The 13,648-nt window shown below is 36.6% G+C and overlaps 1 protein-coding gene across 1 annotated transcript in view; it reads left to right on the top strand.

Annotated features, from left to right (window-relative positions):
• The window catches only part of IA-2 (tyrosine phosphatase IA-2), a 285,485-nt gene that overhangs the window by 105,112 nt on the left and 166,725 nt on the right, over positions 1-13,648 (top strand). The window contains exon 6 of the mRNA XM_089091152.1: positions 11,242-11,425. Within this exon, the coding sequence (XP_088947278.1) occupies positions 11,242-11,425 (184 nt within the window). The remainder of the gene's footprint in view (positions 1-11,241; positions 11,426-13,648) is intronic.

Raw genomic sequence — 13,648 nt, 5'->3', positions numbered from 1 at the left:
TTTGGAATTGACCTTACTAGAAATTTGTGTGCCAAAGCAATTTTGCATCTATCACAGAGTACGTATTTTAACCTTATAATTGGATAATTATAATAGATTTCCTATGTGTTCTTCCCATACAAAACCCCTTCCCATAAGTTATAAACCCCCCTCAATCAGTTATGCCCCAGGGCATAACTTACAACGCCTCCCCCTAGGCCCTGGTGGGCTGTGTCGACACCGGAGTTTTTGTTATCAGATCTTTAAATTATTTTAACAAAATGTCTATCTCAAAATTTCTATCTGATGCATTTAGGGCGTGGAGAAGGGAGAGGGGCTAGTTTCCCTTCAATCTCTTTTGACTCTTAAAAAGTGAACAACAACTTTCAATTTCCAATCAAATGAGCCCTCTCTAAAGTTTATACGAGCATCGCTTCCATAAGAAATAATATGAAGGATTCGGAGAATCCTTTAATTACAACCCTTGCCCTGAGGGCTTTGGGGGACTCGTAATCCTCAAAGAACTAATTTCTAGAACTTAAAACTACGTTTAATAAAACGGCTGTCTTAAAATTTTGATTAGATGTGTTTGGGGAAAAGGTGGGCGTGAGAGGGGGGTTAGTTGCCCTCAAATCAATTTCGACTATTACAAAAGGCAGTAGCCCTCGGAATTTCCAATCGAATGAGTCTTTTTTGAAGTTTCTACGACACTGCCTTCTATAAAAACCTTATATGCCCCCAGGGCATAACTTAAAACCCTTGCCCTAAGGGTTGTGGGGGATTGTCCTCCTCAAAAATATATTTTCTATCTGGAAATCAACTACGCTGATAAAATGGCTATCTCAAAATTTTGATTGGATGTATTTAGGGGAGTGATGGGCGTGGGGGGGGGGCTAGTTGCCCTCCAATCACCTTCGACTATTAAAAAGGGCACTAGCCCTTTGAATTTCCAATTGAATGTGCCTGTTTTGAAGTTTCTACGACAACGCCTTCTATAAAACCTTATATGCCCCCAGGGCATAACTTAAAAATCTTGCCCTGAGGGTTGTGGGCGAGTGTCCTCCTCAAAAACATATTTTCTATCTGGAAATCACCTACACTGAACAAAATGGCTATCTCAAAATTTTGATTGGATGTGTTTGGGGAAATGATGGGCGTGGAGGGGAGGGGGACTAGTTGCCCTCCAATCACTTTCGACTATTAAAAAGGGCACTAGCACTTTAATTTCCAATCGAATGAGCCTGTTTTGAAGTTTCTACGACAACGTCTTCTATAAAAACCGTATATGCCCCCAGGGCATAACTTAAAACCCTTGCCCTAAGGGTTGTGGGGGAGTGTCCTCCTCAAAAATATATTTTCTATTTGGAAATCAACTACGCTGAACAAAATGGCTATCTTAAAATTTTGATTGGATGTGTTTGGGGAAATCATGGGCGTGGGGGGGGGATTTGGGTTAGTTACAATCCAATCACTTTTGACTATTAAAAAGGGCACTAGCTCTTTAATTGCCAATCGAATGAGCCTGTTTTGAGTTTTCTACGACAACGCCTTCTATAAAAACCTTATATGCCCCCAGGGCATAACTTAAAACCTTTGCTCAGAGGGTTGAGGGGAGTATCCTCCTCAAAAATATACTTTCTATCTGGAAATCAACTACGCTGAACAAAATGGCTATCACAAAATCTTGATTGGATGTGTTTGGGGGAATGATGGACGTTGGGGGGGGGGCTAGTTGCCATCCAATCACTTTCGACTATTAAAAAGGGCACTAGAACTCTCGATTTCCAATCGAATCAGCCGCCTTTGAAGCTTCTCCGATGACCCCTTCCATATGAAGTTCCTCTGGGGAAAAATAAATAAATAATAAAACATTGGAGCCGTATGGCCTGTACTATAGGCAACGCTACAGCGTTGCCTCTGACTAGAGCTAAATAGCCCATTACCACGGGATTCAAGGCTTCTAATTTGCTTTTTTTTTCAAGTCTATTTCCTTGGTTTTTGGATTAAATAAAATTTTAGATTGAAAAAAAACGTCGTGTTTTTTTGAAATAAGAAATTCTTCAGTGTAAAAAAAGCTTTGACAGCAGAAATAGAATCTAAGGAGTTTAAGTATGATTTGACATTCATTGGAGCAAATCTGAAATCCGCCTTCCAAATTTCTTTAGGGCTGCCACCACTTTTTACTGAGAGTCAATTCAATTTGATGGTTGTACCTTATCTTCTGAAGCAGATTTGTCCCGGGAAAATTCTCTTTTAATCTACAGGTCCACCAGTTGTACAGCTATTATGTCTTTTATTGCTGAAACTAGCCATGTATCATCAAGTATTTGATGATGTCACATGTTTTCCTTTTTCAACTCTTGGTTTCTCTAAGATAATTTAGGGAATATTTCTAAATGATCAGATGACTTTCCTAGGCCAACATACAACAGGCGCATATTCTTAACCCAAACAAAAGACAAACATATTATCAGGAAAATGGGGAAAGTATGATACTGCGACAGTGACCAAAAAGTGCGCCAAATTCAAAAATTTTCTTTTCAAGAAAAAGAATTTTTCTTCAGATTGGGAATTATGAAAAATAAAGTCTTAACGTGGGGATGACCTAGGAGCCCACATTTTCGTCGGTAAAACAGCCTTTGAAGCACAGGAAAACCTAAAAATCCAGATGTTTTTACAAAAACAGCCAAGATTGTGCGAGGGAAACATAGAATCCCAGATTACTGTAGAAACTAAAAAAAAATGTAAATGGGAAAACTAAGAAACCTAGATGGCTGTAGAAAAGTGACATAACCGAGAGAAGGGCGTTGCAGATCAGTGATTAGGATCACGGCTTAGAGGCTCACTCAATGTGTTTCTGGCTTTACCACAGTCAGATGCTAATTGATGCTCTTTCCGCCACCTGGCTTAAATCTCGAAGCGTCACGTGCGCTGCACAGCTCTGCCATGCATGGTAAAATTCCGCCACGTGTGGTACACTTCAGCCACACGAGGTATATTTTTGCCGCAGGCAGAACAGTCCCCGAAACGCTTTGTAGAGTTTCACTACACTTGGCATACGTTTCACATACTTGGCAGTCGCCATATAATGTAGGTGATTTCTCAAAGTTGACGAGCCCTCGGATCAAACTTCACTGCTAGAATATACTAATACTAAAGAAGCAAAATGATTATGATTTCAAGCTTTAAAAAGTTTCAGTGGATAAATATTACATTAAAACCTAATAAAAGAATGAAGTTACAATTTCAAGTTTTGACTATGGTTTTACTCCCCAATAATGCCAATGCGCGAAAATTAAATATATGTAGGACATAGTACACGAAGCCATAGCTTACGTTAAATTAAGCCCACTAGTAACACCCAGGGCCGCATCCAGAATTTTGTTCATGTTGGTGGTATTTATTCGGGAGGTTTTACCCAGAAAAAAACTTGAAAAACACATCAAAATTTGTTTATATGCTTTTTTATTGCGTTTTTACGAGTCAGACAAACATTTCCAGGGGAGTTCAAACCCCTTAATCCCTCCCCCTGGATACTGCCTTGGTGACACCACTGAAAAAATCTGGCTAAAAATCTTTAAGAAAACTTAAAATGGAAAACATATTTCACTCTCAATGTTTCCCCAAAGAGAATAATAGAGATCTCTGTTTGAAACCAATGCTAAAAAATACACTTTGATTGTATTACTTTGCATTTGTGCCTTCAATAGCCTCATTATTTTCTTAACAATCATATTTTTCGTTAGCGTATGTTGGAAGGAAATCCAAATAACCCGAGCTGTTTTACTTATTGATGTATTCACCTATTTTGTCTATGTCAATTTGAGACAATGAAAGGAACGGAAAATCTGACTTTGAGCAAGTAAAACAAACGAAACATTTGTAGTCACAGCGTTTTTTAAAGTAAAGTCTCCTTTTCTCTATGGCCTTAAAATATCACTTAAAAATCCCGTTAACCGGTTTATTTGAAAAATTATCGATTTAAAATCAGGTTTATTCTTCTAACATATTTTCACAACCAAATCACAATATTTGTTATTTCTAGAGAGGAAAATAGTCATTTTAAAACCGCTTTATCAAATGCTGAAGAAAAAATTTAGACCGACAAGGCTATGCCATTTCTGAACAGACAAATAACTTCGCCTTTTTAAACCGTATTTTTTTTTATAAGGGCCATTTAAATTCGGAGACCCAATGTGCCTTCAGTAAACCTTAAAAACTGTTCAGCTTTATTTATCCCCCTTTAATAGAATAATGCTAAGTTACAGAAAGAAGCATTAATTGTGTCCAAGGTAAACACAGAACAATGTCTAATGTTAATTGACGTAGAATTGTCTCAACTACGAATAATGGACCCGTAACTCATAGTTTGTTAAACTGGATAGCATAATAATGATCAATTTCTTTTGCTATCTTAAATAAAGATACTAACAATTTTCAATAAGGCATGTTAAACTCCTTCATTGCCGAAGAATTCATTAGTAACATAATGATAATACAAAATCCATCATAACTATGCAGCATCCAGCCGAGTTAATAAGTCAAAAAGTTCGTGGTAATGAACTGTAAGTAAGGAGCAACCCGGCTCAATGGTAACCGACACTCTAAAAAACGGAATTTTGATACCAGTAGACACATAAAAAAAATCGGATTTTTATGCTAATTTCAAATATATAAGCTTCATCAAATTTAGTCTAACCTCTCGAAAATTACGAGCCTGAAAAAATTGGCAGTATTTTCGAAAAAGGGGGGAAACACCCCCTAAAAGTGATAGAATCTTAATGAAAATCAAACCATCAGATTCATTGTAACAGAAAACTCTACTGTAGATGTTTCAAGCTCCTACCGGAAAAAATGTGGAAATTTGTATTTTTTGCCAGAAGAAAGATCGCGGATGTGTGTTTATTTGTTTTTTTTTGTTTTTTTTTCAGGGGTCATCCTATCGATCCATTAGTCCTAGAATGTGAGAGGGCTCATTCGAACGGAAATAAAAAGTTCTAGCGTCCTTTTTAAGTGACCAAAAAAATTGGAGGGCAACTTTGCCCCCTCCCACGCTCATGTTTCCCCAAAGTCACCCAATAAATATTTTGAGATAGCCATTTTTTTCAAAATAGACGAAAATATAATAAATATGTCTTTGAGGATGACTTAGTCCCCCACAGGCCCCGGGGGAAGGGCTGCAAGTTATGAACTTTGCCCATTGTTTAAATATAGTATTGGTTATTGGGAAGTGTTCAGACGTTTTCTGGAGGGATTTTTTTCTGGGTGGGGGGGAGGGTTTGGAGGAATGGGTTCCGTGGGAGGATCTTTCCATGGAGGATGTTTACTTGGGGGAAGGGACATTTCTATTAAGGAGGCACCGGATTTCCCAGCATTATTTAAAAGACGATCAGAAATTAAACACCAAAACAAGTTTTTTCAACTAAAAGGAACGAGCAACATTAAAACTTAAAACGAGCAGAAATATTACGTATATGAGGGGGCTAGCCCCCTAGTCAATCCCTCGCTCTTTACGCTAAAGTTTTTTTTAGTACTTTCAAAAGAGCCTTTTTAGTACTATTCTAATTAAATGGCCTTTGTGATTCAGGTATTTGTGATTCGAACAAAATTCGAATTTTAGCGTAAAGAGCGAGGTACTGACTATGGGGCGAACCCCTCATATACGCAATAATTTCTACTCGTTTTAAGTTTTAATGTTGTTCCTTACTTTCAGTTGAAAAAACTCTTTTTTTTTGTTTAATCAAACAGTTCGTGGTAACGAACTATAAGTAAGGAGCGACCCGGCTCAATGGTAACCGAAACTCTAGAAAACAGTATTTTAATACCAATAGATACATCAAAAGAATCAGATTTTAATGCTTTCAAATATATAACTTTCATCAAGTTTAGTCCTACCCATCAAAAGTTACGCGCCTGAGAAAATTTGGCTGATTTTTGAAAAAAGGGGGAAAGACCCCATAAAAGTTATATAAGCTTAATGAAAATCACACCATCATATTCAGCGTATCAGAGAATCCTACTGTAGAGGTTTCAAGCTCCTATCTACAAAAATGTGGAATTTTGCATTTTGTAAGAAAGATCACGGGTGCGTGTTTATTTATTGTTGTTTTTCCCAGGGGTGATCCTATCGATCCAGTGGTCCTAGAATATCACGAGAGGGCATATTCAAACTGAAATTATAAGTTTTAGTGGCCTTTTTAAGTGACCAAAAAAATTAGAGGGCAACTAGGCCTCCTTCCGCGCTTATTTTTCCCAAAGTCACTTGATCAAAAATTTGAGATAACTGTTTCGTTCAGAATAGTCGAAAATCTAACAAATATGTCTTTGAGGAAGGCTTAATTCCACACAGTCTCCGGGGGAAGGGCTGCAAGTTATAACTCTGCCCATTGTTTACGTATAGTATTGGTTATTGGGAAGTATACAGACGTTTTCAGGAGGTATTTTTTCTGGTCTTGGGGGAGCCCGGAGAAGGGAGTTACGTGAGAGGATCTTTCCTTGGAGGATGTTTTTATGGGGGAAGGGACATTTCTATGAAGGGGGTGCCGGATTTCCCAGCATTATTTAATAAACGATGAGAAATTAAATAAAAAACAAGTTTTTTCAACTGAATGTTAGGAGCAACATTGAAACTTAAAACGAACAGAAATGATTACGTATATGAGGGGGCCCACCCCCTAGTCAGTACCTCACTCTTTACGCTAAAGTTATTTTTTTGTACTTTCAAAAGAGCTATCGATTATAATTAAACGGCTATTGTGACTCAGAAATTGGAACAAAATTTAAATTTTAGCGCAAAGAGCAAGATATTGATTAGGGGGCGAACCCCCTCATATAATTAATAATTTCTGTTTGTTTTAAGTTTTAATGTTGCTCCTTACTTTCAGCTGAAAAAACTTGTTTTTTTTATTTAATATCTTCATATAGCGGTCTTTTTCGTTACAAAAAATAAATTCCCAATTTGTCCAAATTTTGTAAGATATACATGGTTGGGTAACAAACCATTAAACCAATTTAAAGAATTTGATTTCATTTTCATTAATAATCCTTGTGGGAATATTGAGCATATAACAATTTATTTATGGCCTATAGGATATAGGCCTATAGCTTGTCTTTTAGTATAACACGGTTCAGTCGAAAGATGATAAATCATTTTTTGAGGGTAAATTTTAAATTAAAGAATTTGTTTTGATTTTGGACGCCTAAATTAGCAGCCATTTTATCAAGTCTTCTATCTTTCATCTGCTCTGAGAAAAGGCTTTTTGCTAATACTGAGTAAAGATGGAATTAAATGATAAGTGAAGTGGGCAAGGTCGTATCAAGGAAATGGGTAGGAGGTTTGAACGTAACAAACATGCATATAATCAATGGTTTTATGTGTAACCCTTCCTCCCGAACAGAAATTTCGAATACACCCTTGCTACTGAGATTCTCCTTAGTCTTTAGAAAAGGATCTTATTTCAATTAGTCAATTTACTGTACTAAACAAACATAGAACAAATAAAGCTGCACAAGCAAATTTCATTAACCCAAAAACAAAGCTTGTGGAATGTGAACTAAACAAGCAAATCAAGGTTTTAAATATTAAAACCAATTTTGAAAAAGAAAAAGTAGTGGCAAAGATAAAGATAAGAGGAAGAGGCAGGGAAGTGTAACAACAGGAAAGTAGAAAGAGCTGGACATAGATAAAGAAATATTCAACGCATGGGCAAATTTTCAAAATAAGTGCTAAATTCAGATTGATATTAGGGGGGATAGGACGCAGGAATAAAAAAGCACTCATCGTATCCAATTTTTAGCTTTAATTAGCTTAAAAATTAGCTGGAGAGATATGAGCTGGAAGGGATAATCCAGCTAAATAGCTGGAAGGGATATGAAAACAAGACGACGGAAGACCCTATTGCTTTTGAGATGAAAGAGCAAAATAAAGCTGTATAACAAGATGAATAGCTTCCCTGAAAGCCAAGTATTTTAGTTTCAAACTTCACTGCTTATTATTTTAATTAATTGTTCGAATCCAGCACTATAAAAATCTAATGGGGTTTAAAGACAAAAAGGGGAAGCTTAGAAAAGTAGCCCAGTTTTTACTTTAGGGGCTCTCTCTATAGGCAGTGCTTATTTGATATATTGCACTCACCAAAAAATGTCGTTCTGGTTTCTCAGAAGCTGGCTTCCTAGCAGCATTGATCTTTGAAATTGTCTTGGAAACGACTATAGAGCCAAAATCGGTAAAGAAAGAGAAATTGTTTTACACTCAGTCTTTGCGGTTAAGAAAAGCCTTTCCAGTGCTGCAGTCTTTAATGTTTTGTTTATTCAGGCACAGCAACAAATGGGAAAGACAATTTAGTTTATGCAGCTGTGGTAGAGAGACTAATGACAAAGTAGAATGATCTGATTTGAGCAATAAAAGGCTAACTGCTTTGATATATGCTCCCCATATGTGGCATGTAGGCTAATTTGAAAAGCGTAAAGCTCAAGAAAATATTGAAAGGGAAGGAAACTAAACCCATAAGACATAAAAAACAAATGCTCTTCTATCGAAAAGAAGAAAAATCAATGAAAAAAAAACCCAGCATCTTAAGAAAATTGAAAATTTCATCTAAATAAAGCAAAAAGTTCATTGTAAAATGGCACTGGTAAACTGAAATCGTAAACTAAAAAAAGAAAAATTTTGTAATATCCGATATTCTGTTCATTGCAAAATGACACTTCCTATGGCCTTGTCCCTTGGTAAAACCGGTCCATCGGCACCGGGTTGGTATCTAAACTTGAGGCTGCAGCCTGCGCCCAAGTAATTCAAAGGTAACAAGAATTAGGTATAAAACTTGCTGTTTCTGGTACCACAAGGAACTCGATAAAATGAACACTTTCGTTTATGCAGGATATATTTGATATTGTAATATTGATCCTCTGACATGTGTTTAACTCTGGTTATTGGGAGAAACGGGGGATTTGTCCATGCTTCATCACTGGGTTGGACTAATACTAGAGTTTCTAAGGCATATATATTCAGGTCTACGATTTTTGGTTTACAATGAGGAGGCGTGGACTGATCCCTTGATGAAGGTTTCTCTCTATTATTCGCACGTTTAAACTATCATGCTTTAAGAGGGGAACGATAACTTAAAAATGACCGAACTGTATCAAAACCCAGAGCAACTGTAAGGTAAAATCGGAAGGCAGGGTTCCTAGTGCCTCCAACGCTCATGCGTGCCTGGGACCACCGGTGCCGTGTGTGGATGAAGGTAGTATCATAACGTCTTTTCAATTCTATTAATTTTTCATATGATACTGAAGTTGACAAACTTATCTTCGATTGTATGTCTAGGGGACCGGAATTGGCAATCTGCTTCACTGATTTTAGGATCCAAGGAGAACTTACCCGGTGCCAAAATAATAATTTACATTTCGTCACCACAAACCGTTTGTTTGCAGCCATTAACCTCCGACCAATAAACATCTGATTGGTCATGGTCGATGGTGTAACTTTCTTTGGAGGTTTTCAAAGGTTCACAGATTATATTATTTAATTCCATCTCGCCTATGTCCAATGGAAAGAGGTACTTGACTGCATGAAAAAACACAACCGTATGAATGCTGTATGATCAGGAGAAAACGATTGAGGCTGAGGGATTCTACTGGTGGTAGGTTTAATCTCTTTTCAGTAATACGGATACAAAACTTGAGGCTGATGAGAATGATGTGTCAGACCGAAATTCCAGAATCACTAATGTTTTCAGATTGAGGTGTTTGTATTGCCAGCCAACTTAAATTATGATTTTGGCTTTATTGATGATTTATTGGTTCAAATATATTACTATTGATTTTCCATTGCAGTTTTATGTTTTTGTTGTTTTTTTTTTATCGAGAATAAATTCTGACTCACCAAAAAAAAAAAATTACTCCGATTTCCCAGTCTGGTTATTTTACTAATGCTGAAAGTGATATCCATAATGTAAAAGAAAAAAATAATTTAACAATTTCAAAATCATTTGCGAATTCGACAAACAAGTTCAAAAGGGAAAAAAATATGTGATCATATCCGGGAAAGGTAGCAGAAGAGATAACCTACATATGGATTGTTCTGGTCTGTCAAAGAGAAAGAATATATACATGTGGATGAGCCGCACATGGAAAATAATAAATAGGTCTGAATTGTGGAACTTAATAAAAGTTTAACAAAGTTGTCTCGAAGAGGAAGTAGTGGGAACACAGGCTCAAGGGCTATTCAAAGGGGGAAAGGATTCAACATTTTTCAGAGGGCAAAGATTTGAAAAAGGTCTTTCCGCGGAAAATTCATCAACACTATGAAATTGATCTTCACATTTCTCTTTATATATCTCGTATTTTAAACAAATACAACTTAAAAACAATAGGGAATTTTTTTTTTTTCAAGACAGTGCAATTTATACTAGTGAATATTTCGGCCCTATGTCCAAGGGCCGTCTTCAGCACAACATTAAATAAAAAAATTTATATATAAAAACAAACTTACATTAAAATACGAAGTTTAACAAACCGCTTTTAAAAACCTTTTTTAACGAAGTTCAACCAGGACTCCTGGTTGAACTTCGTTGAAGTTAGGATAATAGGGCTATTTTAAAGGTTTTTAAAAGCGGTTTTTACAACTTCGTATTTTAATGTAAGTTTGTTTTTATATATATTTTTTTTTTTATTTAATGTTGTGCTGAAGACGGCCCTTGGACATAGGGCTGAAATTTTCCCTAGTATAAATTACACTGTCTTGAAAAAAATTTACCTATTTTTTTTAAGTTGTATTTGTTTGATATGGAAAGGCAGTGTGGTCTTCGTCAATATTTGTTATCTCGTATTTTCATCTTCTTTAGGTGTGCAGAGCGGGAGGAGAGGCTTTCAACCTACGCCTCTTCTGTAGGTGTCTCCGTGGATTCTAGAACAGGTACCCGTATGGTTATGAAGGATGATGTGACAAATCTTGAAAAATTCTTCGAAAATTACCTGTGACGAACAAAAAACTGAAAGGGCAGAACGGTGGTTAATGAACTCTTTTGATTGAATCAAATACTACATATTGGGAATCTTATTTTTATAGATTTTCTGAAAATACCGAAGCCAACCTTGATCTCTTTAAATAACTTAAAATATAATTAAACCCAGGTAAACGGTAAATAAATAAATATTTAGAAATACATTGGTCCAGGGTTCAACCTTACTTCCACGCCAGTGTCTTTTTATGAAACTGTCTGTAATTATCGTCATCTCTTATTTAACCGAAACTCTTTATAGGATGGAAAAGAAACCTTGAATCATAATAATAAGGAAGGATTTCACTCCGACAACTCAAAGGTATACGCTAATGAGGTCTACTATCCTCCCCTTGGTATCGACCCAGAAATGGACGTGGAGAGAGAAATAAAAAGCCTTCCATCCCTTGATAAAAGTGGATTCGAGTTCATCCGTGATGGAATAGGTAAGCAAAGATTTCGGCAGTTTCACACTGAGCAGACACTACTCTGTTTTTTTTTATAACTTTTTGGGATTGGCCTTCATTAGTATGAGAAAAATTAATCAAAATTCATTTCTACGCTTCTTTCTTTGACAAACCGTTAAAATAATGGATATTTATGTTAGTTTACATAAATTAGATTCATGTTGCTCAGTAACACTAAGTGTTACAGGAACCTTTAGCTGACTTTACCGAAAAAATGTTGCATGAAGAACACTTTGGTTTTGTTTCTTCACCATCTGTTAAAATCTATAATTGTCAGCCACAAAAAAAAGGAAAAAAAAGAAAAAGATGAAACATTCACTAAAGTCAATCTTAAGATACACCGCTTCTATGTCATGACATTTAGTCAATATGGTTACTCTTAAAGGGCAGCATGTTTTCAAGCTAGTGTTGTATGACTCTATTCCAAGATACAAAACCTGAAAAAAGAAAAAGATGACACATTCACTAAAGTCAATCTCAAGATATACCGTTTCTATGTCATGACATTATGCTGATTTTTTTTTGTGGCTACGCTATTTTGCCTCCAAACATTACGTCTAAATTTGTTTTCGATTTATGTGATGGCAAGAGTAATTTGGTTCTAATTCTATTATCGAGTGACTGCAACATTAACATTTAATATTAATTGCAAAAAAATGTCATTGTTTTGAATCGTCATTTATAATTTTGAAGAACCATTTGTATGAAAAGAAAAATTTTCTATCTTAAACTATACCAGAAGCAAATGATTAACTCTCCATGGCAGAGGAGAAATTTTGGAACAACAATACTTTAAAGCCTGGGGATGCCAGGCTATAAGGGTCAACAGTCTTACTTTTCTTGAGTAGTCTTCTTGGCTGTAGATACCTGCCTACCGAATTTCTAGCGAATGTAAATTCTTCAGTGGGAAAGGTAGGTGAAGCTACGAATTACCAGAAACCACTGGAAATCTATCCAGACTTTCACCTTGACCCAAAATTGCTTGTTCCATAAGTTTCAAGCAGACCTGAGCCCTGTCATGCCAAGAGCTGAGTAGTCGAGTATGCCTCTGAAAATCGTCATTCTGTCAAGCCATAATCCCAAGATACTTGCCCCATCAATTTCAAACTGGTAGTTGAAGAAAGGCTGCCTAAATTTCTTCTGGAGATACGGTGTTGGGGAGTGGAGGTGCCAAGACCCAATTTCGTGCATAACACCTTACAGATTGAAAATTTTTTTTTTTTTATTTATTTAAACAAGGTGCAACATGCCTGCTTTTTCACTAAAAAGCTAGTGGCGAGAGGGCCAGGGGCTGTTGGACAGGCCACTGTCCCATTTTGTCTTTCTAACCATATAAATTAAAAAATATATGTGATTCTGAATAAGACAAGATTAAACATGCCTACTGTTCTGCTAACAGTATTACATTAGGAAGAGGTAGGGAGATGATGTAGGAGCTAAGGTTCCACTCTTTGCGCTGATTTAATACAACTCATATATCTTTCCGTCAATCTACTTCAAATAAGGTTCATCATATCAAACTCTCTGCTTGAGAGGTTTAGGGGAGGTGTTGAAGCAGTTATAAGTTAAATTTCTGCCTCCAATATTGTTGATTAAAAATCTCTGTGTGGTTTTTATTAAAAAAGGATGCAACATGTCTACCTTCATGTTAAAAAGTTCAAAGTGGGAGGTGTGGAACTGTCGGAGCAGATTAGGTCTTCTTGATCCCAGTTTAAACCTGATTACCTTAGTGCCAAAATGTTGGCATTGATAGTTGAGAGACCTTTAGCCTACTTTGGTCCTCCAGTAATACAGTTTGAAGAGATATTGTATGACTGCGGTCCGAAGAAGCTATAACATGCCGATTTTTTTGCAAAAAAATTGGCTGTGAGAGGGATGGCGATAAAGAGTACTAGATGGACCATCGGACAATGTTGCTTCGCCTAGCGTGTCGATCCAAAATCCTTGCATGATTCTGGTCTAAACAAGGTGTTTCTTCCCTATCCTTTTCCAAAGAACCTGGCATTGCAAGGGACAGTTGGGTATTGGGGGGGCTGTAGGTCCAATTTTTTTTCGATAATTCAGACTGAAAGTGCTTGAGTAACCCTACCTCAAAAAACGTTCGACGTACCTACCCTTCTGCTAAAAATTTTACAGGGAGAGGTTGTCGAAGGACAGGCCACGGAACTACTTTGTACCTCCAGCTTGTTTAGCACCAAATCA

The sequence above is a fragment of the Artemia sp. Qi Xiang Cuo genome, chromosome 6, assembly GCF_049724085.1.
Source record: "Artemia sp. Qi Xiang Cuo chromosome 6, ASM4972408v1, whole genome shotgun sequence".
In the NCBI taxonomy this organism is placed as follows: domain Eukaryota; kingdom Metazoa; phylum Arthropoda; class Branchiopoda; order Anostraca; family Artemiidae; genus Artemia; species Artemia sp. Qi Xiang Cuo.
Note: the sequence above shows the minus strand (reverse complement) of the source record. Positions and strands in the feature narration are given on the sequence as shown.